The sequence below is a fragment of the Panthera pardus genome, unplaced genomic scaffold (assembly GCF_024362965.1).
Source record: "Panthera pardus isolate Hobbes unplaced genomic scaffold, ASM2436296v1 HiC_scaffold_8, whole genome shotgun sequence".
Classification (NCBI taxonomy): domain Eukaryota; kingdom Metazoa; phylum Chordata; class Mammalia; order Carnivora; family Felidae; genus Panthera; species Panthera pardus.
In genome coordinates, this window is record NW_026527013.1 from 37,109,015 (window position 1) to 37,134,972 (window position 25,958).

Consider the following 25,958-nt stretch of genomic DNA (forward strand, 5'->3'; position numbering starts at 1 on the left):
GACCCAAATAGATGAAATCATGAATGAAAATGGAATTGTTACGAGCAATCCCTCAGAAAGACAAGCAATTATCAGGGAATACTATGAAAAATTATATGCCAACAAGCTGGAAAACCTGGAAGAAATGGACAAATTCCTAAACACCCACACGCTTCCAAAACTCAATCAGGAGGAAACAGAAAGCTTGAACAGACCCATAACCAGCGAAGAAATTGAATCGGTTATCAAAAATCTCCCAACAAATAAGAGTCCAGGGCCAGGTGGCTTCCCAGGGGAGTTCTACCAGACGTTTAAAGCAGAGATAATACCTATCCTTCTCAAGCTATTCCAAGAAATAGAAAGGGAAGGAAAACTTCCAGACTCATTCTATGAAGCCAGTATTACTTTGATTCCTAAGCCAGACAGAGGCCCAGCAAAAAAAGACAACCACAGGCCAATATCCCTGATGAATATGGATGCAAAAATTCTCAATAAGATACTAGCAAATCGAATTCAACAGCATATAAAAAGAATTATTCACCATGATCAAGTGGGATTCATTCCTGGGATGCAGGGCTGGTTCAACATTCGCAAATCAATGTGATACATCACATTAACAAAAAAAAAGAGAAGAACCATATGATCCTGTCAATCGATGCAGAAAAGGCCTTTGACAAAATCCAGCACCCTTTCTTAATAAAAACCCTTGAGAAAGGATAGAAGGAACATACTTAAACATCATAAAAGCCATTTATGAAAAGCCCACAGCTAACATCATCCTCAATGGGGAAAAACTGAGAACTTTCCCCCTGAGATCAGGAACACGACAGGGATGTCCACTCTCACCGCTGTTGTTTAACATAGTGCTGGAAGTTCTGGCATCAGCAATCAGACAACAAAAGGAACTCAAAGGCATCAAAATTGGCAAAGATGAAGTCAAGCTTTCGCTTTTTGCAGATGACATGATATTATACATGGAAAATCCAATAGACTCCACCAAAAGTCTGCTAGAACTGACTCATGAATTCAGCAAAGTTGCAGGATACAAAATCAATGTACAGAAATCAGTTGCATTCTTATACACTAACAATGAAGCAACAGAAAGACAAATAAAGAAACTGATCCCATTCACAATTGCACCAAGAAGCATAAAATACCTAGGAATAAATCTAACCAGAGATGTAAAAGATCTGTATGCTGAAAACTATAGAAAGCTTATGAAGGTAATTGAAGAAGATACAAAGCAATGGGAAAACATTCAGTGCTCATGGATTGGAAGAATAAATATTGTCAAAATGTCAATACTACCCAAAGTTATCTACACATTCAATGCAATCCCAATCAAAATTGCACCAGCATTCTTCTTGAAACTAGAACAAGCAATTCTAAAATTCATATGGAACCACCAAAGGCCCCCAATAGCTAAAGTAATTTTGAAGAAGAAGACCAAAGCAGGAGGCATCACAATCCCAGACTTTAGCCTCTACTACAAAGCTGTAATCATCAAGACAGCATGGTATTGGCACAAAAACAGACACATAGACCAATGGAATAGAATAGAAACCCCATAACTAGACCCACAAAAGTATGGACAACTAATCTTTGACAAAGCAGGAAGGAATATCCAGTGGAAAAGAGACAGTCTCTTTAACAAATGGTGCTGGGAGAACTGGACAGCAACATGCAGAAGGATGAAACTAGACCACTTTCTCACACCATTCACAAAAATAAACTCAAAATGGATAAAGGACCTGAATGTGAGACAGGAAACCATCCAAACCCTAGAGGAGAAAGCAGGAAAAGACCTCTCTGACCTCAGTCGTAGCAATTTCTTACTTGACACATCCCCCAAAGGCAAGGTAAGAATTAAAAGCAAAAATGAACTACTGGGACCTTATGAAGATAAAAAGCTTCTGCACAGCAAAGGAAACAACCAACAAAACTAAAAGGCAACCAATGGAATGGGAAAAGATATTTACAAATGACATATCAGACAAAGGGCTAGTATCCAAAATCTATTAAGAGCTCACCAAACTCCACACCTGAAAAACAAATAACCCAGTGAAGAAATGGGCAGAAAACATGAATAGACACTTCTCTAAAGAAGACATCCGGATGGCCAACAGGCACACGAAAAGATGCTCAACGTCGCTCCTCATTAGGGAAATACAAATCAAAACCATACTCAGATATCACCTCACGCCAGTCAGAGTGGCCAAAAAGAACAAATCAGGAGACTATAGATGCTGGCAAGGATGTGGAGAAACGGGAACCCTCTTGCACTGTTGGTGGGAATGCAAATTGGTGCAGCCACTCTGGAAAGCAGTGTGGAGGTTCCTCAAAAAATTAAAAATAGACCTACCCTATGACCCAGCAATAGCACTGCTAGGAATTTACCCAAGGGATACAGGAGTACTGATGCATAGGGGCACTTGTACCCCAATGTTTATAGCAGCACTCTCAACAATTTCCAAATTATGGAAAGAGCCTAAATGTCCATCAACTGATGAATGGATAAAGAAATTGTGGTTCATATACACAATGGAGTACTACAGGGCAATGAGAAAGAACAAAATATGGCCCTTTGTAGCAACGTGGATGGAACTGGAGAGTGTGATGCTAAATGAAATAAGCCATAGAGAGAAAGACAGGTACCATATGTTTTCACTCTTATGTGGATCCTGAGAAACTTAAAAGAAACCCATGGAGGAGGGGAAGGAAAAAAAAAAAAAAGAGATTAGAGTGGGGGAGAGCCAAAGCATAAGAGACTCTTAAAAACTTAGAACAAACTGAGGGTTGATGGGGGTGGGAGGGAGGGGAGGGTGGGTGATGGGTATTGAGGAGGGCACCTTTTGGGATGAACACTGGGTGTTGTATGGAAACCTATTTGACAATAAATTTCATATATTGGAAAAAAAATTATATGCCAGCAAGCTGGAAAACCCGGAAGAAATGGACAAATTCCTAAGCACCCACACACTCCCAAAACTCAAACAGGAATAAATAGAAAACTTGAACAGACCCATACCAGCGAAGAAATTGAATCAGTTATCAAAAATCTCCCAACAAATAAGAGTCCAGGACCAGATGGCTTCCCAGGGGAATTCTACCAGACATTTAAAGCAGAGATAATACCTATCTTTCTCAAGCTATTCCTAAAAATAGAAAGGGAAGGAAAATTTCCAGACTCATTCTATGAAGCCAAGAACTTTGATTCCTAAACCAGACAGAGACCCAGGAATAAAAGACAACTACAGGCCAATATCCCTGATGAATATGGATGCAAAAATTCTCATTAAGATACTAGAAATAAGATTCAACAGCATATAAAAAGATTTATTCACCATGATCAAGCGGGATTCATTCCTGGGATGCAGGGCTGGTTCAGCATTCGCAAATCAATCAATGTGATACATCACATTAATAAAAGAAAAGATATGAACCATATGATCCTGTCAATCAATGCAAAAAAGCATTTGACAAAATTCAACATCCTTTCTTAATAAAAACCCTTGAGAAAGTCGGGATAGAAGGAACATACTTAAACATCATAAAAGCCATTTATGAAAAGCCCACACCTAATAGCATCCTCAATGGGGAAAAACTGATAGCTTTCTCTCTGAGATCAGGAACATGACAGGGATGTCCACTCTCACCGCTGTTGTTTAACATAGTGTTGGAAGTTCTGGCATCAGCAATCAGACAACAAAAGGAAATAAAAGGCACCAAAATTGGCAAAGATGAAGTCAAGGTTTCACTGTTTGCAGATGACATGATACTATACTTGGAAAACCCAATGGACTCCACCAAAAGTCTGCTAGAACTGATACATGAATTCAGCAAAGTTGCACGATACAAAATCAATGTACAGAAATCAGTTGCATTCTATACACTAATAATGAAGCAACAGAAAGATAAATAAGAAACTGATCCCATTCACAGTTGCACCAAGAAGCATAAAATACCTAGGGATAAACCTAACCAAAGATGTAAAAGATCTGTATGCTGAAAACTATAGAAAGCTTATGAAGGAAATTGAAGAAGACATAAAGAAATGGAAAAACATTCTGTGCTCATGGATTGGAAGAATGAATATTGTTAAAATGTCAATACTACCCAAAGCTATCTACTCATTCAATGCAATCCCAATCAAAATTGCACCAGCATTCTTCTCAAAGCTAGAACGAGCAATCCTAGAATTCATATGGAACCACAAAAGACCCCGAATAGCCAAAGTAATTTTGAAGAAGAAGACCAAAGCAGGAGGCATCACAATCCCAGACTTTAGCCTCTACTACAAAGCTGTCATCATCAAGACAGCATGGTATTGGCACAAAAACAGACACAGAGACCAATGGAATAGACTAGAAACCCCAGAACTAGACCCAGAAAAGTATGGACAACTAATCTTTGACAAAGTAGGAAAGAATATCCAGTGGAAAAAAGACAGTCTCTTTAACAAATGGTGCTGGGAGAACTGGACAGCAACATGCAGAAGGTTGAAACTAGACCACTTTCTTACACCATTCACAAAAATAAACTCAAAATGGATGAAGGACCCGAATGTGAGACAGGAAACCATCAAAACCCTAGAGGAGAAAGCAGGAAATAACCTCTCTGACCTCAGCTGCAGCAATTTCTTACTGGACACATGCCCAAAGGCAAGGGAATTAAAAGCAAAAATGAACTACTGGGACCTTATGAAGATAAAAAGCTTCTGCACAGCAAAGGAAACAACCAACAAAACTAAAAGGCAACCAATGGAATGGGAAAAGATATTTGCAAATGACATATCGGACAAAGGGCTAGTATCCAAAATCTATTAAGAGCTCACCAAGCTCCACACCCAAAAAACAAATAATCCAGTGAAGAAACGGGCAGGAAACATGAATAGACACTTCTAAAGAAGACATCCAGATGGCCCACAGGCACATGAGAAGATGCTCAACGTCGCTCCTCATCAGGGAAATACAAATCAAAACCATACTCAGATATCAACTCACGCCAGTCAGAGTGGCCAAAATGAATAAATCAGGAGATTATAGATGCTGGCGAGGATGTGGAGAAACAGAACACTCTTGTACTGTTGGTGGGAATGCAAACTGGTGTAGCCGCTCTGGAAAACAGTTTGGAGGTTCCTCAAAAAATTAAAAATAGACCTACCCTATGACCCAGCAATAGCACTGCTAGGAATTTACCCAAGGGATACAGGAGTGCTGATGCATAGTGGCACTTGTACCCCAATGTTTATAGCAGCACTTTCAACAAGAGCCAAATTATGGAAAGAGCCTAAATGTCCATCAACTGATGAATGGATAAAGAAATTGTGGTTTATATACACAATGGAATACTACGTGGCAATGAGAAAGAATGAAATATGGCCTTTTGTTGCAACGTGGATGGAACTGGAGAGTGCTATGCTAAGTGAAATAATGCATACAGTGAAAAACAGATACCATATGTTTTCACTCTTATGTGGATCCTGAGAAACGTAACGGAAACCCATGGGGGAGGAAACAGAAAAAAAAAAGAGCTTAGAGAGGGAGGGAGACAAAACATAAGAGACTCTTAAAAACTGAGAACAAACTGAGGGTTGATGGAGGTTGGAGCAAGGGGAGGGTGGGTGATGGGTATTGAGGAGGGCACCTGTTGGGATGAGCACTGGGTGTTGTATGGAAACCAATTTGACAATGAATTGCATATTTAAAAAATAAATAAAAGCATTAAAAAATTCTACATTTATGAATTTAATGTGCAATCTCCTAATATTCCATATAGGATATACATTTTTCTTTCAACTACATGTGGGGTTTTCTCAGGACTAAAACATCTAATGTATGCATATACACAAAATATCAAATGAAGAAATCCACTATAACGAAATGAAATCATACTGGTGAACATAGATTACATTTTTAATGGCACTACTCAAGGTGGGGTGATATTTTCAACTGGGGGGGGGGGAAGTTAACAGACACCTACACCACAAATCGTGAAGTTACAGCAACTTGCCTGCGCATCAGAAGGTCTGTCTTCTTTCTTACAAGGACAGAAAGGAGCCTTGAAAGTATGTGTGGTGAATGTAAACTCAGGCAGGTCTGTGAATCTCTGACTGAGAAAATGAGAAAGAAAAAAAAAAGGGGGGGGGAATGTATCGAACAGGGGATCTAAGCATCAATTTTCATAAAGAAAAAATACCATCAGGCTTTTTCTTCTAAAATTGATTCACGATGTTTGTTTCGTACAGTCTTACCCATACTGAGAAGTGGCCTTGGTATGTTCTTTGACCATCAGCAGTCTGGGAGGGACGCCGTGAATCAGCTTTTAGTAAAACCTGCAATCAATTTAAAAGAATTTCAGATGTTCACGAGTTCATGAGAAATCAGAAAACATGCCAAATCTCAACTGAAAAGGGGATAAGGTAACGAGGATGTTTTTAAGATCTTATTGATGAGATTCCTTCCAATGAAGACAAGAGAGGATAACTGTAACAAATTCTGTTGCAGGAATAATATTGAACATTCAAGAAACGGGCGGTTCCCTACACAACATACTGTCAGGTTTCCAGTTGTTTCCAACGACTACAACATTGTTGGGAAAAAATCCCCACTGAAAGTTCATAAAAGCATGTGCGATGTGGAGGGCACATTGTGTTTTCACCTCTGGCTCTGGTTTCGGCAGGACTCAGAGAGTGGGTCCCAGCTCCTTCTTCTAGAAGGTCCTGAGAGTCAACGTTTGGCGGCTTCACTTCCCAACTGAATGCGGCTCCTGTTCCTCCCAATTTGTGTCACGATTTCTCCCCCGAAACAAGCCTGAACCTGGAACAAACCAAGACCAGCCTCTCTGACGTGGCGTCACGGGACCCCCTGAATCCAGGGATCCTCCAGGGAAATACCAGCAGGAGAAATGAGGAACAAACCACGGAACAGCCCAGAAAAAGCGAGGGACTGTGCCGCCAACCGACCACCCGCGCTTCCAGGGAAGCCGCCCAGGCCCTGCCTCCCCCGCCTCAGGACTCAGCCCCATCACCTAGGAGACGCCAAGGGGCTGCGAAGCCTCCAGGGACTCCCCCAGGCCCGGGGATGGGGGGGGGAACCTGCTGGAAACGCAGCTCTGGCTCTTTGCCCACACTCAGAAGCACTGGGTCCTCAGAAGCAAGGAAGCCTTAACAGCCCGGGGGCGCCCTGGATCAGAAAAGCCCGGTGGGCGCCTTCTCAAGCCATCACTGGCCACTCAGAGGCCCGGCCCCTCCCTGGGCGTGGTGCGTGCGCGCCCTCTGCCGGCCACCGTGCGAATTCCTGCAATGCTCAAGGCCATGGCTGCTCAGCTGGAAGTACTGACAGTGCAGCTGGTCCAGTGAAGGCTGTTCTGGTCAGGAAGGGTCTTAGCGAAGGACTTGGGACACAAAGAAACCTTTTCCTTCTCCCTTTTACTGAGTGCAGAATGAAACCGAATTTATTGACGTAATGATATCATGTGTAATGCTTTAAGCAGCATTCGCAGAAATACAGACTGCAAATTGACACCTGCTGACCCACAGGTCATGGTGTTTAGCACCATAATACTTGGGTTAAATAAAAAAAGTTGACACCTCTGAGAAAGAGATACAGGCTCCCAGCTATGGAATGAATAAGCCATTGGGATCCAAGGTACAGCCCATAGAATAGCGTCAATCCTGTAAGAAAGCGTTGCATGCTTTCGCAATATAGCTACCCCTGTAGAGGTACCTGGAGAGCGTAATGTATACACACGGAATCACCATGATATATGCCTGAAACTAATACAACATGGTGAGTCTATTTCAATTAAAAATGACAATATTTTTAATTTCTCCTTCACCATTAAAAATTATTTCTAATTGAGAACATATGAAATTCCATTTATACCACATTCTCTAATGTCACCATCTTGATGTGGAGAGCTTATTTTTCAAGTTGTCAATAATGTCTTTGAGGACACAAATGTGACAAGGTCAGAATGCGCATCTAGAGGGAGCTACACATCTGGTATAAATTTCCTGCCTCTATATGGGTAATTTCAATGAAAAGTGCTTCATGGACGAAGACGGATGAAATCATTTCCATCAGACTCATAGGTAGACAATTGTGCCTTCAAAAAATAATTGTCATCTCTTCATATCAGAGGAAGGCTGGGTGAAGATATAGGTTTCTCTTTTGATGTAAGAGAAGGCTGTGGTGTTTTAAACTGCTCACCTACCATCCAGAATCCAGAGATTAGCAGCCCTTGGCCTTCTGCTCTGTGCAGCCCTGTCCAGGAAACAGCACCACATCTCCTGTGTCCCCCTCTCCCCTGTCATGTTTTAGCTCAGGCCCTGATCACAGTGGATGAGAATCCTGTTTAGAGAAGCTGCTCATGCTGACCTTTACTGGAGCACTGCTGTTCCCAGCCACCGCAGGGAAGCATGTGGACAGCCAGATTTTGAGCCCTTGGTGGCCCAGCCATGACCCCAACGTGGATGGAAGGCTGGTTGCCTCCATAACCTGGGAGGAAGGAGGGCCCAGCAGGAGTCAGGGGCTCTGGGGCAGAATGCATGGGCTTTGAGGACCCGGAAAGAGTCACATGCTTACACCCAACTCCTCTTGGTGGTGCGGAATGGGAATCATGTCATTGACATCTGCCCTGCCCGGCCCTCGAAAAGGAAACTGGGGGGGGGGGGGGGGGCGGGGCGACTTGGTGGCTCAGTCACTTAAGTGTCCACCTTTGGCTCAGGTCATGATCTCAGGATTTGTGAGTTTGAGCCCCGCATTGGGCTCTGTGCTGATAGCTCAGAGCCTGGAGCCTGCTTTGGATTCTGTGTCTCCCTCTCTCTCTGCCCCTCTCTCAATTGTGCTCTGTCTCTCTCTCACTCAAAAATAAACATTGCATCAAAATAAAAGATAAAAACAGAAAACACCGAGAGGACTATGGGCCATTATAAGACTCACACCCACAACTACTACCATGAGTCTACCTCAGCTCCCACCTGGATTGGTGCTACCGTGAGGTAGCTGGTACACGGGCAAATCCACAACATGTGGATTCATGCAGGGTTTCCTCACTGTTCTACCCGAGACACTGCTGACCCCTCATCCATTTCTTGCAATCACGAATCAGCCATGTCCTGGGGGCTGATAGCTGCCCTGCTGATCACCACACACCACGGTGAGTAGGAAGTGCCACGTGCTTGCGAGGATCTATTGACGAGTAAACACAACTGTCACCAGATCTGGAGGAAGGTTGTGGCCACCACCCCAGAAGGAACCAGCGGGACATGGGCAGTCAATACAATTCAAACACTTATCTTCTTCCCCTATAACTGTAGATTCTACCTGTTTGTGACCGTGTATACAGGGGTCACACTGTGTACATCAACACAGAATGACCATAGATCCTCCTGGAAGCAGATAATGACAGAGATACAGAACTGTGATGGGTTTATTAGGGGAAATGAGGAAAAAGAAAATAGAGGGGACAGGAATGGTCAGGGAAAGAATTCAGTCAAATACGCATATCAGACAACTTTTCTGAATATATCACATCACCACAGCCTATTGGTCACAGTTCAGGGTCCTCTTCAAACTTCACATTCTCCTGTAAGGCAAAGAGATTTAGGCTTATTGCAATGGGATCTTGTGTTCTCCTCTATGTATTTTGTCTTCAACAATATATCTGTGGCCTTGGATGAACACTTAATTGTGTGGCTGCATCTGTGTGTCTACCTCTAAGGGATTATGACTGTCTTCAAATCTTAGGTATAGATCCCTGAATGTACACAGTATCACAGTTATCTTTTTCTTTTTCGTAAAGTAGGACCTGAATTTTAAAAGAAAAAACACAGGGGTCTTTGCCGTATGTTTTGAAACAGGGATTGCCAACCTCTCAGCCTCAGGCATTACACTCTTAGTTTCATGAAATTGGATGAACATCTGTTGATGACCTTCTGTGTGGAGATACATTCATTTCCACCCTGAGAAGGGTGAGTGTCCACTCCTCCCATACATTTTACAAATTCCTTAAGTGCTTCTCACCTCTTCATCGTACTGACCTCAGAAACCAACATTGTCCCTGTTTCTCAGATTACAAACCTGAGACTCTGAGATGACCGCCGAGAGCTGGTGTTAGAGCTGAAACAGCAGGAACACAGGCAAAGCCTCAGGAGACTGTGAGGGAAGTTTCGGAGACGCAAACCTGCAGGCAGGGTGGTGACAGCAGACGCAGAGGTGTGGTGACCAGAGTTCAGCAGGGGTGGCTCCTCCTCACCCCTGAATTCCCCAACAAGAGTCTGACTCAGGCTGAAGGCCAAGGAAGCGGCACAGCTGATCTACAACCTGCCTTCACATTTAGTCTCACTGAGACACACAAACTTAGGCAGACAAGCGTTTCCTAAGACTAAGTTTAATTTCCCAAGTCTCCCAAAACATTCTTCAAACATGTCCAGACCCTTCAGAAAACCAAGGGAAACAACAAAATTTATTTAGATTATGAAGTAGGTGCACTGTGGTAACATTGACATTTCAGAGATGATGACTACATTTCACATTGTGGTTGAACCCGTGCAGCAGTCCTTTGCAGACTTCACACTGTCCTCATGCTCCCTTCCCAGTTTGTGGGGCCTGCCAGAAATGGCCTCCAAGTCCATCCTACTGACCCCAATGCCCTCCCCTCTACACTTCCTCAAACTCTGCTTACTGTGCTCAACTTCCCTTCTATTCCTGCATGATTCCAGTTTCCCCTATTTTGCACTGGATCCTTCACTAGTACTTGCACTATGGTGACCACAAGGTCTGTGTCATATAATGCATGTGCCCCCTTTCAGACGGGACACCTGAGGCACCTGCACTTAGGGGTGCATCTCATCCTTCACGGAACTCAAAGCATTGTGTCTGTCAGACAGGCACCAGTACTCCTGATACATCAGCCTTTGTGTAAAAATCCTCTTTCTTTTTGACAAGAGACACCTACAGCTGACCTCATTACAGGGAAATGACACAGCCCATTGTACACTATGTCCTGAGAAACTTGAGATATGTGACACTGTCCTCAGGCAGGTTTGCAGTTGAATGGCCAAGCCCTCACAAGCATCCCTACATCATTCCCACCAAGTCTTTCACGAAGAAGACGAATACGCTTTATCAGTCACTCATCCAGTTCAGGTCATCTTACCAAATTTATTACGTGGAGGAGCTGGTGGAGGAGACGGAGGTGGCCCATAGCCCGTGACTGGTGGTGAAGGGCGGTCCATGGGGGACAGCCTGCAAGGCGATCCTGGGGAAGGACAGGCCCTCTTGCATTCATAATGGCCTGTGGAACAGAAATGAAAGCTATGTTCATAGGACAGAGCAAAGCACCAACACCAGCAAAAAGTGGGAACCCAAAGAAGCAGTGCTCATCTCCTGCCAGCTTCCCCACCACCAGGTTCCAAGAGGGCAGCATCAGCGCCAAAATCTCTACCCATACTTTGGGTTCCACTTATGCTTTGGGGGTGGGGAACGGATGCTATGGGGACAAACCAGTGTTCCCACATGTGTGCAAATGTAGAACAGCAAGCTCTTGTCCTAAAAGATTTATGGAATGAGTACCAAATTAATAAAATAGCATATTCCTGATAGGAAGGCATTTAAGTCCAGAATCACCTTCCACCCCGCATCTGCCTCCACCACAGAGGCTGCTTATTTGTATGTGAAGAACTACAGATTGAGAAGGAATGACAATCCCAGGCTCCACACATGGAATCACAGCAATCGTGGCTAAAAGCTCTGCCTCTAAGCCCCCGCCTGTGCCCGATCTGCTTCTCTCCCGACAATGAGGTCTTCTCCTCTCTGCAAGTGCTATCCATGGGCACAGAGGCATGTTGGGGGATGGGGATCGTGAGGTCATGCAGAGAACCTCGAAAAGCATGTTCTTAGAGAAACATGTTACCTATACATGTTAGGTAGGCTTAGCTAATTTATTTTCATTCAGTGGTACTTCTCAGTTAAATACAGTACAACTCGCAGGGTACTTTTGTTCTCTAAAAGATGAGCTGAAATTCTAAATAACAGAATTAACACAAATACACTTTCATTTCTGCTGTACATCTCCATGTTTCACCTGTCACAGGACACAGGACACAAGAGAACGTGCTCATGTGAACACAAAGGACACAGTGGAGAATTACAATGCAGGTAATTACAGATTGTCTCTCTTCACCACACATGTTGCAATTCGTGCTTTCTACAACAAATATGTCATCTCTTGTAGTTCAGAATATGTATACCCAGGGCACACCTAAAGGGATTCCAGACAGCACGTTTACAAAAAAAAAAAAAAAAGAAAGAAAAAAGAAAGGCTGAATGTTGACAGGTATTAAATTTACTTTGTCTAAGACCACTCTAATGACACATACAAAAATATAATTTGGAGTGAAGGCAGTTTGCATTTTCAAAACATAAGGATAACTGCCGATTTTCTGAACACATTAATCCCCTAGACAGAAACAGAACAGGAAGAAACAGCAAGAGCAATGATTCCACACTGAGGAGGTCCAGAAAAAATAAGGCATGCCAAAAGACTTCTAGGTGGAGTGTGGTCTCTTCATCCCTGGGTTATTTCCAGGTATACACCAGAAAAGCCCTTGGGTGCTCAGCCCTAGGCACGATTGGTTCTAAACCTTCCACAAGGAGTTGACAGGCAGAAAGTAGAGAACCCCATAGACACTTGGGTTAAGCTTGTGCATTTGGAAAATGAGAAAAACAAGCAGACATATCATACAACACACAAAACAGACACAAAGCCAGGAGAGAGCGCTGAACAGAAAAAGGAGGGTTTTGCCAAAGAGTTACAACTGAAAATGTCCACAGCATTTACCTTGTCCTTCGTGGTCCTGTTGGTAGAGTCAGTGTTGTTGTTACTCACAGGAGCAACATCTGGATCTGCAAGAGGCCCTAGAAGGGATGGAGGTTTATTCTGATTTGAGTAGATTGTGCAGAGATTAAAAAAACAAAACAAAACAAAAACACAAAAACAAACAAAAAAACCCCCCACAAAACCAAAACCACTCCCCTCATTCCTCAAGCAACTGAAACTCTATGGCCCAGTCAGATCCCAAATCACATGCACAGGGTATCCCGCATGCTTCAGGTGATCCCAAGGTAAAGGGAGAACCATTCTTTAAACTCTGATGAAGACCCATAAAAGCCCTGGTTCAGGTGTTTTCATAACTCCTCAAACAACTGTGGATGACTGGGGGCTCAACTGGATGGATATACGTTAGGCGGAGCCTCATGCCTCCCACCGCCCAGCACATGGACTGTGTATGGCACACATCTGCTGAAGCGCTAGGCCTGCTTTTCTGCATACAGCCCCATTCCATCTCCACAAGAGACACCTGTACCAACACAAGGTGGGGGAAATGACACAAGGATGATAAGTCAATCATGAGAAACTCAAGGAATGTGGTGATGATGGCAGGCATTTTCCTTGCATTGCAATGATCTGTGGTACCACCTCTGCACCTTGTACAAGACTCAACAACGGGGCGCCTGGGTGGCTCAGTCGGTCAAGCATCCCACCCCGGCTCAGGTCATGATCTCACAGTGCGTGAGTTCAAGCCCCACATCGGGCTCTGTGTTGACAGCTCAGAGCCTGGAACCTGCTTCAGATTCTGTGTCTCCCTCTCTCTGACCCTCCCCCATTCATGCTCTGTCTCTGTCTGTCTCAAAAATAAATAAACATTAACAAATTTCTTTAAAAAAGACTCAACAACAACAAAAATTAGATGAAGGTTCTTAGCAAGCCAACTCATACTGCCCAGATCATCTTACCAAGTGGTGCATGTGGAGGGGTTCGGGGTGGTCCCGAACCTGGTACAGGAGGTGGATGTGCCCAGATCAAAGGGTGACCTCTAGAGTAGGGTGTGCAGAAACTTCCAGTTAATGGAGGAGGTTGCCACGATCCACACTGCCCTGCAGAACGGAAGTGACAGCTATGTGCAGATGCCACACAAGAGAACCAATCCCCAAAGCAGCTGAAACCCATAGAAGTACGGGTCAGCACCTGCCCCCTTCTCTGCCACCAGGATCCAAGAGAGTAGCATCAGTACCTGAAAACTCTGTCCCTGCCACTGGGTACCACCTACAGCTTAGGCAACTAAACGCAGGTGGTTAAACTACTGTCACCACATGTCCCTGCCCATGTCTGAGAATTTAGAACAAAATGATCCCCTCTTACAGGATTAAATAAGTAATTCCAAACTAATGAAGCAGCATATTCCAGACAGGCAGACATCCATGTCCAGGATCACCTTGCATCCTTCCACTACAGTGATGGCAGAAGCTCTGTTTTTGGCTTATTCCGAACATAAAAACATTGGGTGCAAATACACAGCTCATTCTTTGCACATGAAATGACAGCTACTCTTGGGAAAAAGTTCTGCCTGCCGGCCCCACACTTGGCCCCCTCTGCTTCCCTCGCTGAGAAAGAGGTCTTCCTACTTTCTGCAAGTGCTGTCAAAGGCCAAGAAACCACTCGGGAGTTGGGGATGCCGGGAGTCTTGTAGGGGACCTGAGGAAATGTTTGCTGTGAGGAACATACTACACATCAATGAGTACTAGGCCCACAAGTGTTTACCTGAATTCATAAGGAATTCTGATTTTGTGTACACTACAAGACACAGAGTAATATACATCCTATGGGAAAAAAGAGGCAGACATTCGTGAAACAGTTAATGTAAATGTGTTTTGACTTTGGTATACATTTCCAGGGATGTGTCATGAGCGATGGTATCAGCTCTAACACTGACTGGAGACACAAGAGACCCTGCTCATATGAATAAAACTGAAGGACCTTGTGTTCAGAATACTTTTACCCAAGATACTGCTTGAAAGGATTCCAAACAGTTCATTTACCCATGAAGACGTGAAGGTGGTGAGTTATGACAATGACTTTGTCTAAAACCATCATAAATTGTACAAGGCACACAATATAAAGATGGAGGGAAGTCTTTTCACGTTTACAATTAACAGATAGTCTTCACACATGAATCGTGTGACCAGAAAGAGGAAAATAACAACAACACTGATCCCACAGAGAGGTAGTGTGTTAGGAGTCAACAAGCTTAGAGACTTTGCTATAGAGTGCAGTGTATCTTCCTGTTGTTGTTATTTTGAACACAACAAGGGAAAAGCCATAAGGTGCTCAACTTCAAAGTTCCTTTGGCTACTAAACTGACCAGAAAAAAGATGACAGGCTGAAAAGACAGAAGCCTGTAGACTCTTGGGTGAAGGCTGTGCATTTGGAAAATGAGAAAAACAAGCAGACATATCATACAACACACAAAACAGACACAAAGCCAGGAGAGAGCGCTGAACAGAAAAAGGAGGGTTTTGCCAAAGAGTTACAACTGAAAATGTCCACAGCATTTACCTTGTCCTTCGTGGTCCTGTTGGTAGAGTCAGTGTTGTTGTTACTCACAGGAGCAACATCTGGATCTGCAATAGGCCCTACAAGGGATGGAGGTTTATTCTGATTTGAGTAGATTGTGCAGAGATTAAAAAAACAAAACAAAACAAAAACACAAAAACAAACAAAAAAACCCCCCACAAAACCAAAACCACTCCCCTCATTCCTAAAGCAACTGAAACTCTATGGCCCAGTCAGATCCCAAATCACATGCACAGGGTATCCCGCATGCTTCAGGTGATCCCAAGGTAAAGGGAGAACCATTCTTTAAACTCTGATGAAGACCCATAAAAGCCCTGGTTCAGGTGTTTTCATAACTCCTCAAACAACTGTGGATGACTGGGGGCTCAACTGGATGGATATACGTTAGGCGGAGCCTCATGCCTCCCACCGCCCAGCACATGGACTGTGTATGGCACACATCTGCTGAAGCGCTAGGCCTGCTTTTCTGCATACAGCCCCATTCCATCTCCACAAGAGACACCTGTACCAACACAAGGTGGGGGAAATGACACAAGGATGATAAGTCAATCATGAGAAACTCAAGGAATGTGGTGATGATGGCAGGCATTTTCCTTGCATTGCAATGATCTGTGGTACCACCTCTGCACCTTGTACAAGACTCAACAACGGGGCGCCTGGGTGGCTCAGTCGGTCAAGCATCCCACCCCGGCTCAGGTCATGATCTCACAGTGCGTGAGTTCAAGCCCCACATCGGGCTCTGTGTTGACAGCTCAGAGCCTGGAACCTGCTTCAGATTCTGTGTCTCCCTCTCTCTGACCCTCCCTCATTCATGCTCTGTCTCTGTCTGTCTCAAAAATAAATAAACATTAACAAATTTCTTTAAAAAAGACTCAACAACAACAAAAATTAGATGAAGGTTCTTAGCAAGCCAACTCATACTGCCCAGATCATCTTACCAAGTGGTGCAGGTGGAGGGGTTCGGGGTGGTCCCAAACCTGGTACAGGAGGTGGATGTGCCCAGATCAAAGGGTGACCTCTAGAGTAGGGTGTGCAGAAACTTCCAGTTAATGGAGGAGGTTGCCACGGATCCACACTGCCCTGCAGAACGGAAGTGACAGCTATGTGCAGATGCCACACAAGAGAACCAATCCCCAAAGCAGCTGAAACCCATAGAAGTACGGGTCAGCACCTGCCCCCTTCTCTGCCACCAGGATCCAAGAGAGTAGCATCAGTACCTGAAAACTCTGTCCCTGCCACTGGGTACCACCTACAGCTTAGGCAACTAAATGCAGGTGGTTAAACTACTGTCACCACATGTCCCTGCCCATGTCTGAGAATTTAGAACAAAATGATCCCCTCTTACAGGATTAAATAAGTAATTCCAAACTAATGAAGCAGCATATTCCAGACAGGCAGACATCCATGTCCAGGATCACCTTGCATCCTTCCACTACAGTGATGGCAGAAGCTCTGTTTTTGGCTTATTCCGAACATAAAAACATTGGGTGCAAATACACAGCTCATTCTTTGCACATGAAATGACAGCTACTCTTGGGAAAAAGTTCTGCCTGCCGGCCCCACACTTGGCCCCCTCTGCTTCCCTCGCTGAGAAAGAGGTCTTCCTACTTTCTGCAAGTGCTGTCAAAGGCCAAGAAACCACTCGGGAGTTGGGGATGCCGGGAGTCTTGTAGGGGACCTGAGGAAATGTTTGCTGTGAGGAACATATTACATATCAATGAGTACTAGGCCCACAAGTGTTTACCTGAATTCATAAGGAATTCTGATTTTGTGTACACTACAAGACACAGAGTAATACATCCTATGGGAAAAAAGAGGCAGACATTCGTGAAACAGTTAATGTAAATGTGTTTTGACTTTGGTATACATTTCCAGGGATGTGTCATGAGCGATGGTATCAGCTCTAACACTGACTGGAGACACAAGAGACCCTGCTCATATGAATAAAACTGAAGGACCTTGTGTTCAGAATACTTTTACCCAAGATACTGCTTGAAAGGATTCCAAACAGTTCATTTACCCATGAAGACGTGAAGGTGGTGAGTTATGACAATGACTTTGTCTAAAACCATCATAAATTGTACAAGGCACACAATATAAAGATGGAGGGAAGTCTTTTCACGTTTACAATTAACAGATAGTCTTCACACATGAATCGTGTGACCAGAAAGAGGAAAATAACAACAACACTGATCCCACAGAGAGGTAGTGTGTTAGGAGTCAACAAGCTTAGAGACTTTGCTATAGAGTGCAGTGTATCTTCCTGTTGTTGTTATTTTGAACACAACAAGGGAAAAGCCATAAGGTGCTCAACTTCTAAGTTCCTTTGGCTACTAAACTGACCAGAAAAAAGATGACAGGCTGAAAAGACAGAAGCCTGTAGAGTCTTAGGTTCAGGCTGTGAATTTGGAAAATATAAATAGGCAGACATATCACACAACACACAAAACAGGGATAAGGCCGCAGAGCATGCTGTTCCGCAAAGGAGGGTTTCCTGACAGACTTACAACTGAAAATGGCCCCAGCATTTACCTTGTCCTTCTCGGCATTGTTGGTAGACTGCTTGTTGTTGTGACTCATGGGAGTGACACCAGCTTCGGCTGAAGGCTCTAAAGGGGATAGAGGTTTACTCTGATTTTAGTAGACTCTGCAGAATTCACACAAACACCACATTTTGTGACGTGTTAAACTCTTGCCCACACTCAGGACAAGGAGGAGAGGCAGAGAGTAACCCACAAGCCTCAGTTGACCCCAGTGATAAGGGGGAGATCCATCCCATCATATCTTAATGAAGAAACCATAGGGTCCTGGCTCATGTTCTTCATAATTAGTCAAATAACTTTCAACAGGGCAGCTCAAAGAGAAATCAGGAAATCGTCACCAAAACAGCCATTTCTCAATACACATTAGGGGTAATAACTCAGCATCTCATTTCAGATAAAAATTAAAATGAGAGCGTCAGTTGGTGGATAACATCAAAAAACCCTCCACAGAAGAGCATGGGTGTGTTTCTTCTGACTCCAGGCAAATTGTTCATTCTTTCAGCTCATCTATAAGCTGCCTTCCACATGGGAGCCGGTATTATGTAACTATTTCTGAATGGAACTGAACTTGACTGATATTATATTAAGGAGAAAAGGAAAACTATGGGTGTTTAGCCGTGAAGCTGCAGAGTTGCACTGATAACATCAGAGGACGAAGCTATTTGGAGCTTGGATTCAGGAATGTAGGTCTATAGTTCACAAAAATAAAAATAAAGGAGCAATGAAAATAGTAAATAAATGAGTTTCTCCTCAAATAAACTAAAGTCTTCACATTGAGTCCGGGTGGGAAGAAGGATGAGACCCCTGTCCTGTCATCCTTTCCAGGCTCTTCAGACAGGGGGATGCTAGAGGAGGTGGGAGGGTCACAGTCAGAGGAGGGGCATGAGCTCCACCATTCACAGGGAGAAGTGCCTCACTGCTTGCAGTACCAGCGGAGAAGACCCTTCTGTCACCCCTTCAGACCACCTGCTGTCCTTAGTGTTTGCGGTTCTGTCCAGGACACACGATGATCACCCACAGGAAAAGGCTTTGCCGCAGAAATGAGGCTCCTGCACATCACCACGTGCCCCTTACCTCTCCTCGCAGAGTTCTGCATCTCTGGACTTCCAGGCATTGGTCTCTGTCTCCTGTATCTCTCAAGCAGCCTCTTTCCTTCCATCACATCCAGTCTTAGATACAGAAAAAGAATGGACTTCTGTAAGAGTTGCAACGCCACGTCCTCTGACTAGACACTAAACAGCACAGCTGTCATCCCTCAAAACACCCATAAAAACTCATGTCACGCTCGCACACCTGTGTTTCAAGCGGGCAACCTCTCGGCTCTGTTCCGCCATTTTCCTCTCCCAGATCCGAGCCTTGATCTAGGGGAGAAAAACACATCCACCTTCAGTCATGCCAGACTGTGCACCAAAGAGAGAGAGGAGGAAAAAAGAAAACACTTACCCAGGTGTCCTGAGTATTATGCTCATAAACTGCGACCTGAAAAAGCAACAATGAAAAGTCCGTGTTTAGGAATTCCAAGGGCCACTACACTCAACCACATGAGGTACTAAGGGTTCAATATGTCAGGCAGAACTCACGTTACCTGGTGTGTGAAGGTGAGTTCTGCCTTCTGCAGCTGTTCTCGTGTTTGTTCAATTTGCTGTCTGTGAGATACAATTGGTTTCATCAAATAAGGTCTAATATTAGGTAGGATTATAAATAATCTGCTCATGTTCCCATCATCCTCATATCTTCCCCCAATACAATTTATCCTTTCACATGAAACACTTTTCACACAATTATAAATGTGCAGAACCAAAGCTATTGTTCCATCCTCTCCTTACTCATCATTCCAAGCCCGTAGGGTTCAGAGGTCATAGAATTCTTTTCCATTTTCAATCTTGCCCTAATTCATCAGGTGACAAGTGACTTTCATCATAAAGCCAACATAAAGCTCTATTCTCCTTTAACTTGTGTACTCACCAGGTTTCCTAGGGTTGCAAAGACCAGGACCATCAGGTGGTACTACCTTCTTGATGGATAGGATTTCATCCTATGACACACTGCTTTCCTATAGATTATGACAACTGACACCACCCCTCAGGAACGTTGGCATGGATGAAGTTTCTACATGGGCAGGTCAATGCTGGAGACCCAGAAATGTTTAGTAACTTAATTGTTTTATTCTTTCTAATACTTATCTTTTCCTGTCTGTTAATTCTCTACGGATATGTCCTCTGAATTTGTATTTATATTACTATATTCATGGAGTCTACCCATTGTACAAAGGTTAGAACTAAGAAACGAACAGGGGTTTCATGAGCCACTGCTAATTAGTATCTGAACTCACTTGCACTTGTGTATGTCCCTTGTAGCTATTTTCAGATCTTCCTCTGCAGTTGCCATCTGATTCTTCATTGCCACTAGTTCACAGTTTGTCATATCCAGATTCCTAAGATGGGAAAGATATATACATAGTCCAGTAGCCAAGGTCCAGAAATTCTGCCTTTTTCCTTCTCAGCTCTCTTAACGCCTAGATTCCAATATCCCTATCCCCTCCCCCAACGATGCACAGACTGACAACACAGTCAGAGAAATGAAGACCCCATTTAATGTTAAAGAACATTCAACCTCCGTCTGCTGCCAAGTCGCCTACAATCAGAGCCGCCTGTCTAGTTCTCTGCTTCTACTCCTTCATCGTCAAGTCATCAAATGACATTGCACCTTGTGCCTTCCCAGAGTTGGTCTTTTGTTTGAGATGGAGAAGGCCTATTCCAGGTCAGTGTGAAAACCTGTGCCTGACCAACTGTACCCATTAGGATGAGGCAGGGGATCATCATTGCCTTGCACCTCCACGGGGCAGTGCACTGAATCTCAGTCCAAAAGTTGTACCCTGACACAGACACTGAGTATGAAAGACAGCCTTCCAGGATATGGCTTCACCAGCATTGCAAATCACTCCCACACATCACTAAGGTTCAGGAGTGCAACCCCTGCCCCCTCTTTCAAAGATCCTGGTGGAGGGAAAGGCCAATCTTAGAGTGGCAATATATGCTGAAATATAACATGATGTGAACTGTCCCACAGTCAGGCTCTTATCTTCAGGAAACAGATTTCAGATGGAAAACTATCAACTTCATGGAGTCAGTCTACTTGAACAAGACTCAGTTCATTGACAGTGAAGGCAGCAAAGGGAAATGCTTAGAAAGGCTGGTTTGCTGTGTTGCCCTCAGACTATTTTGTGCATGGTGTTGCTTTAAAGGGTTTCAACTTGGCACTGGATGTAGTCAAGAATCACATGCAAAACTGAAAGACTGTTAGTAGTGGACACAAAAGCACTAGACAGAGAAAGGTACATGCATTTCCTTCTGGCCTCTCAGGTAGTCCTTCAGCAAGTGTTTTCTGGGGTGGCTGTAATGTAGAGGCTCTGTTGTAAGGGGGTGAAGATAGAAGGTGGTCAGGGTGCTCTACCTGCTCCCACAAAGAGCTTACACATTAACAAAAACAAGATGCCAGTGAGACAGAGCAGGCTCCACCCCGGGTGTGGAAAGGACTAACAGAAGCTGAGTCTCCAGGGAAGACAAGGAAGCATTTCCTTTTCAATGTGAATAAGGGGCTCTAAAGGCCCCCCTCCTGAGAACAAAAGGAAATACTGGACAAAAGAAGAAACATGCGCCTGGGGCACCAAATTTCTAATGAACCCATGAAGACACACTTCGTACGAGTCTCACTTGCAGACTGGATGAAGAGATGCAGTACTGATGGCATCCCAACCCACAGTCTAGAAAGAAACTCCCATGGTTTCTGCAGCAAGATAATTCAATGTTTTCCCTAAATATTTTTGACCCAAGTCTGGTGCTGAACAAAGATGACCTAATTCCTGGCTGATAAGACCATGGGATGGGATTGAAACCTATAGGACAATGTAAATGGATCCGGAGGGGATCCTGTTATCAGTGTGCTTAATGCCAGTATCTTCCCTCTTCTACCCCAAGTACATGACACAAGAATGTGTGACAAGCACTAAGGACAGAAAGGAAAATGCAGGTTATAGGAAGCCAGGTAGGAAGGGCAGGCACAATTCTCCTGAATGCATTTGGCAAAAATACTCTTGGATCCAATTCTAGAAGAAATATATTTATCTATAGCGGCCACCACATTCATTCATACAACAGTACTCGGGACCATTATCACATGAACGTCTTACTTTGCTGTAGCCATTTTTCTTTCTTCAGAGGATTTATCAAGGATGTCTGCTCTCTCCTTCAGCCTTTTGGCTTTTTCTTCCCTGATTGCTGTAAGAGAACTCAAAGAATTATAAACGTCTTCCAGGGCCTTTTTCCTTTCTGTAAAAAAAAAAAAAAAAAAAAAAAAAAAAAAAAAAAAGGATTATTTTGTGCATGTGCATATGACCTGAGACTTGGTTTGGGGGTGACAGGAAAGGGCAACTAGTGTGAAGGCAAGAAGGCATTCTTTCCCTTCCCAATGCAAAGTCATTGCCACCACATGGGGATTTCTCCCCAACAGACAACATACCTTCCAGTTCACATTTATTGGACTTCAAGGCTCTCAGTTCTGGATCCTCAAATTGACCGTTTGCATCTTCTGACTTTAGGACAGATAGGAGAAAATACATTCAAGAAATAATGATCGCACAACAATGTGAGTGCAACAGGACTGTGCATGGCAACAAAGAAAGATCCTGGGGCATAAATACAACAAGGAGAAGGCAAAGAACATGGAAAATAGTTCAAGTCAAAGGGCTCACAAATGGCTTTCTTAGGAGAATATTCCTCTATTCACACTGAACATTGCTGAGCATTAAGAGAAGAAGGCAGTATACAACTTGCTATTGCCCTTCATCTCTCAACTATCTTGGGGGATTTTCTCCATATCTTGGAGGGCAGGTCTGAATGATGTGGTAATGACCTAGTTGTGAAAATAAAACATACTTCCTAGTCCTTGAAACAGCAAACTCCTCATGGTGGTCCTAGTGAAATTCCAGCTGTGCAGATGGAGCTTTGTCTCCCAGAGGCCCACTCTCTACTGTGGTAAACAGCAAGCGAATATGCTATGCTCACCTCACCCAATGAACAAAAAGTCTCCAAAGTCAAATTACAGTAAAAGCAGCCAACTCTTAGCACTTCCTGATTCTTGACATTCCCCTCTCTCTCTCTCTCTCTCTCTCTCTCTGATTGCAAAGTAACATGTGCACTTTGAAGGGTGTCATTTAAAATTTTATCGAAGTGCTCAACTTTTCTGATGTTCTCCTTCAACAAAACATGTTGAATGAGTCGTAACAATTCATTAATTTTACTTGTGTTTTTAGAACGCAATCCAGGCAAAGAAAGGATTCTTACTTTCAACTTAAGAGCTTCAGCAGAGTGAATGTTACTTTCTCTCTTAGCTTCTTGAAGATGTATCTTTAATTCATTGATGTAGATACAAAACATATGAAAAAGGAATCAGAATTCAAAAATAGCATCGTGGTAGATAAGCCTATGTCTAATGTGTGACTCCTTTCACAAATAAAAAGGTAGTTTTTTATTCCATTTGTGAAGCTTGTCTTGAATGGGAAGTATTTATAGAACACATGAAATAGGTCAGTAGGATGAACTCCAAGAGATAAAATTAATCAAAATGAAGTCACAAGAAATATTTGAAAGGGCAATGCTACCTTCTCTTCCCACATGGATATTGCTTCAGCCAGCTCTGGGTTTTCTTTCTCCAACGGGTTGATCTTTGCAGTTTTTTGCTGTAAATTAACTAAAAGGAGATAAAACAATTTTTAAGGTTGTTACCAAACCAGTGACATCGAATAATCCCACTGTATTAGCAGCACAGACACATGATCTGACACATGGGTGTAACTAACTTTTTAGCTTTCTCATTGTGCCTGAAGAAAGCAAGTTTCAGCAGCATTTTAAACCCAAGAAACCTCATTTCACTGACATTCCTATACGTGTAAGCTCTAGAACACTGACTCCTCTAACAGACACAAAGTGCAAACTCCTCTTACATTGGCCCAATGCGAGAGCTCTCATGCCCTGAGGTCACTCTTCTCATCACCACCACCGCTGCATTTACAGTGATCAACACCAACCAGTCTTTGAGGGCTTGTTAAGCGTCAGGTAGCCACCTTGCCTCTCAACAGACAGCACCACAGAATCACCACAGTCCATGGGGTCCGTGCAGAATAGATTACCCGCCATTTGCAACAAGTTCACTTTTCCCCTGGCATGAATGGCTCCCTCCACCTCAGACTCAAAACCTTGGTTTAACCCTCTCCTGTGACACACACCCTGCCTGGCAATACCTGGTTTCTTCTCTATGCTTAGGCTTCTTGACAGACTCAAAGAGGGTTTTCTCATCTTCACATTTCACCAAAAGCCAGGTCATGGCAAAGTACTCACTCCACACCTCAGGCTCATATCATCACTTCTTTCCTAATCATTTCTATGCAAAATCACACTCATTCTGTTCTCCTTCCTCCTGTGATGTTTTCCTCCCCTGGTCTCTTGTCTTAAGAGAGGAAAATCCCTCCACATTGTCACTTAGCCTCTAACAGGGAAGAGAAAGGTTTTCAAGAGTTCACAAGTCAATTAGACATCAGAAGTCACCATATTTATCCCTAGTTAAAAAATTTAAACCCACACCAAACACGAGTAATGAAAAAAAATTACAAAGACTACTAAAACCTAAAATCTTACCTTGATGTACTGGAGGCTGTGTCTGAGAGAGGAAGAAACAAAATTAAGTTTGAGGTCAAAACATGTTAATAGTAAAAACTTTTCCTTCCTGATAAAATACTGACATGTCATCCAATGAAATTACAATGATCATTTTCTTCAGCATAATGAATTCACAACATTAATATAAGAAAAAAGTAGAATTTCATATTTAGTTCATGATTCTTTATAAACCGTTTCTGATAAAAGCATAAAGATTCACAGCTTATTTTGACCAAAAGATAGATTTACATTATATTAAATAAATATCAAAATATTCAATTCTGTCAGTGCATAATGCAGACAGTTTTAAAAATACATAAATAAAATATTTGTCTGATTGTTTTCCTCTTGTAGTCAAACCCAACATCCACACTGAAGTCCAGAACCCAGGATCATTTGAAATGCCAAAAAAAGAAAAAAAGAGAGAGAGAGAAAGGGAGAGAGGAAGAAAGAGACAGACAGAGACAGAGAGAGAGATGGAGGGGGACGGTAGGGGGGCGAGAAGGAAAGGGAAGGGATGGGAAGGAGGAAGGAAGTGGCAAGGAAAGAAAAGGAAAACCTTTGTACTAAGATACGCTTCTTTCATTCTCTAGAAAGCTTTCTGAAATGTTACACAGGGTTGGCTGCTTTCCGAATCAATAAACAATTACAACATGTCAGGTGCTATGATTTTCCTAGATCACTAAAAACAAAGGGTCTTCCAAAAACATATCATCAAATGAGAAAGAGAGTGGAACATGGCTAGAGAAAAAGCACAGGCACCAAAAGAAATGATGACTAACATTTCAAAAACAAAGCAGAAAGGGCTCCCGTTGAGAACGTATAAGAAAAGCAAGAGGAACTTAATTCCTGTAAAGGCACTGGTCTAAGGCAAGGGTTAACAGTTTCCATACTGGAAACTTCTGGAAAAGTGAACAAAAGAGAGAATAGCTATTAAGGAGTAATGGTTGTCTGGGCAAAAGTAGAAATAACAATTAAAGCCTGACTGCACTAGTATTTCTAAAAGGACGTCAACCATGGAAAAAGACATCCTGTGATTGTCTTGTGTCCACTGAAAAGTAACAACCATAAGATAATGACTGTGGGACTGAAGGATGCTTCCCCACTCCCAGCCCCTCACCCTTTGGAAAAGTGCCTTTATAAGCCTGGCACACCACCCTTTTGGGGGAGCGATATTCCTCTTTCCTGGTGGCTCCACTGTATACAACCTATCTCTAATAAACGCCACCTGCTTTGTTTCCCTTTCGATCAGTGTTCATTACTAAGACACTGAGACTGGAGAACCTGGTCTTGGTGGTCCAGT

General features: G+C 43.3%; 1 protein-coding gene and 3 long non-coding RNA genes across 4 annotated transcripts; all 4 read right to left on the reverse strand.

The window, feature by feature from the left end:
• Positions 1–5,991: 5,991 nt before the first annotated feature.
• LOC109261496 (uncharacterized) lies at positions 5,992–7,053 on the reverse strand. The gene is made up of 3 exons (XR_002077408.2): positions 6,534–7,053; positions 6,233–6,313; positions 5,992–6,091 (listed from the first exon to the last, which is right to left on the reverse strand). It is a non-coding gene; the product is annotated as an uncharacterized LOC109261496 (long non-coding RNA).
• A 3,073-nt stretch (positions 7,054–10,126) lies between these two features.
• LOC128775702 (uncharacterized) lies at positions 10,127–13,902 on the reverse strand. The gene is made up of 3 exons (XR_008420657.1): positions 12,826–13,902; positions 11,143–11,280; positions 10,127–10,167 (listed from the first exon to the last, which is right to left on the reverse strand). It is a non-coding gene; the product is annotated as an uncharacterized LOC128775702 (long non-coding RNA).
• Positions 13,903–15,231: 1,329 nt separating this feature from the next.
• Positions 15,232–22,262, reverse strand: LOC109261927 (transport and Golgi organization protein 1 homolog). The gene is made up of 9 exons (XM_053898376.1): positions 22,132–22,262; positions 20,275–20,376; positions 19,528–19,588; positions 19,386–19,421; positions 19,236–19,303; positions 19,017–19,111; positions 17,932–18,008; positions 16,338–16,479; positions 15,232–15,458 (listed from the first exon to the last, which is right to left on the reverse strand). Exons 1-9 carry the CDS (start codon positions 22,143–22,145, stop codon positions 15,280–15,282), a joined length of 774 nt encoding a protein of 257 aa, XP_053754351.1. The 5' UTR covers positions 22,146–22,262; the 3' UTR covers positions 15,232–15,279.
• A 44-nt stretch (positions 22,263–22,306) lies between these two features.
• LOC128775700 (uncharacterized) lies at positions 22,307–25,595 on the reverse strand. Its single transcript, XR_008420653.1, has 3 exons — positions 23,602–25,595; positions 23,285–23,347; positions 22,307–22,533 (listed from the first exon to the last, which is right to left on the reverse strand). It is a non-coding gene; the product is annotated as an uncharacterized LOC128775700 (long non-coding RNA).
• Positions 25,596–25,958: the final 363 nt, after the last annotated feature.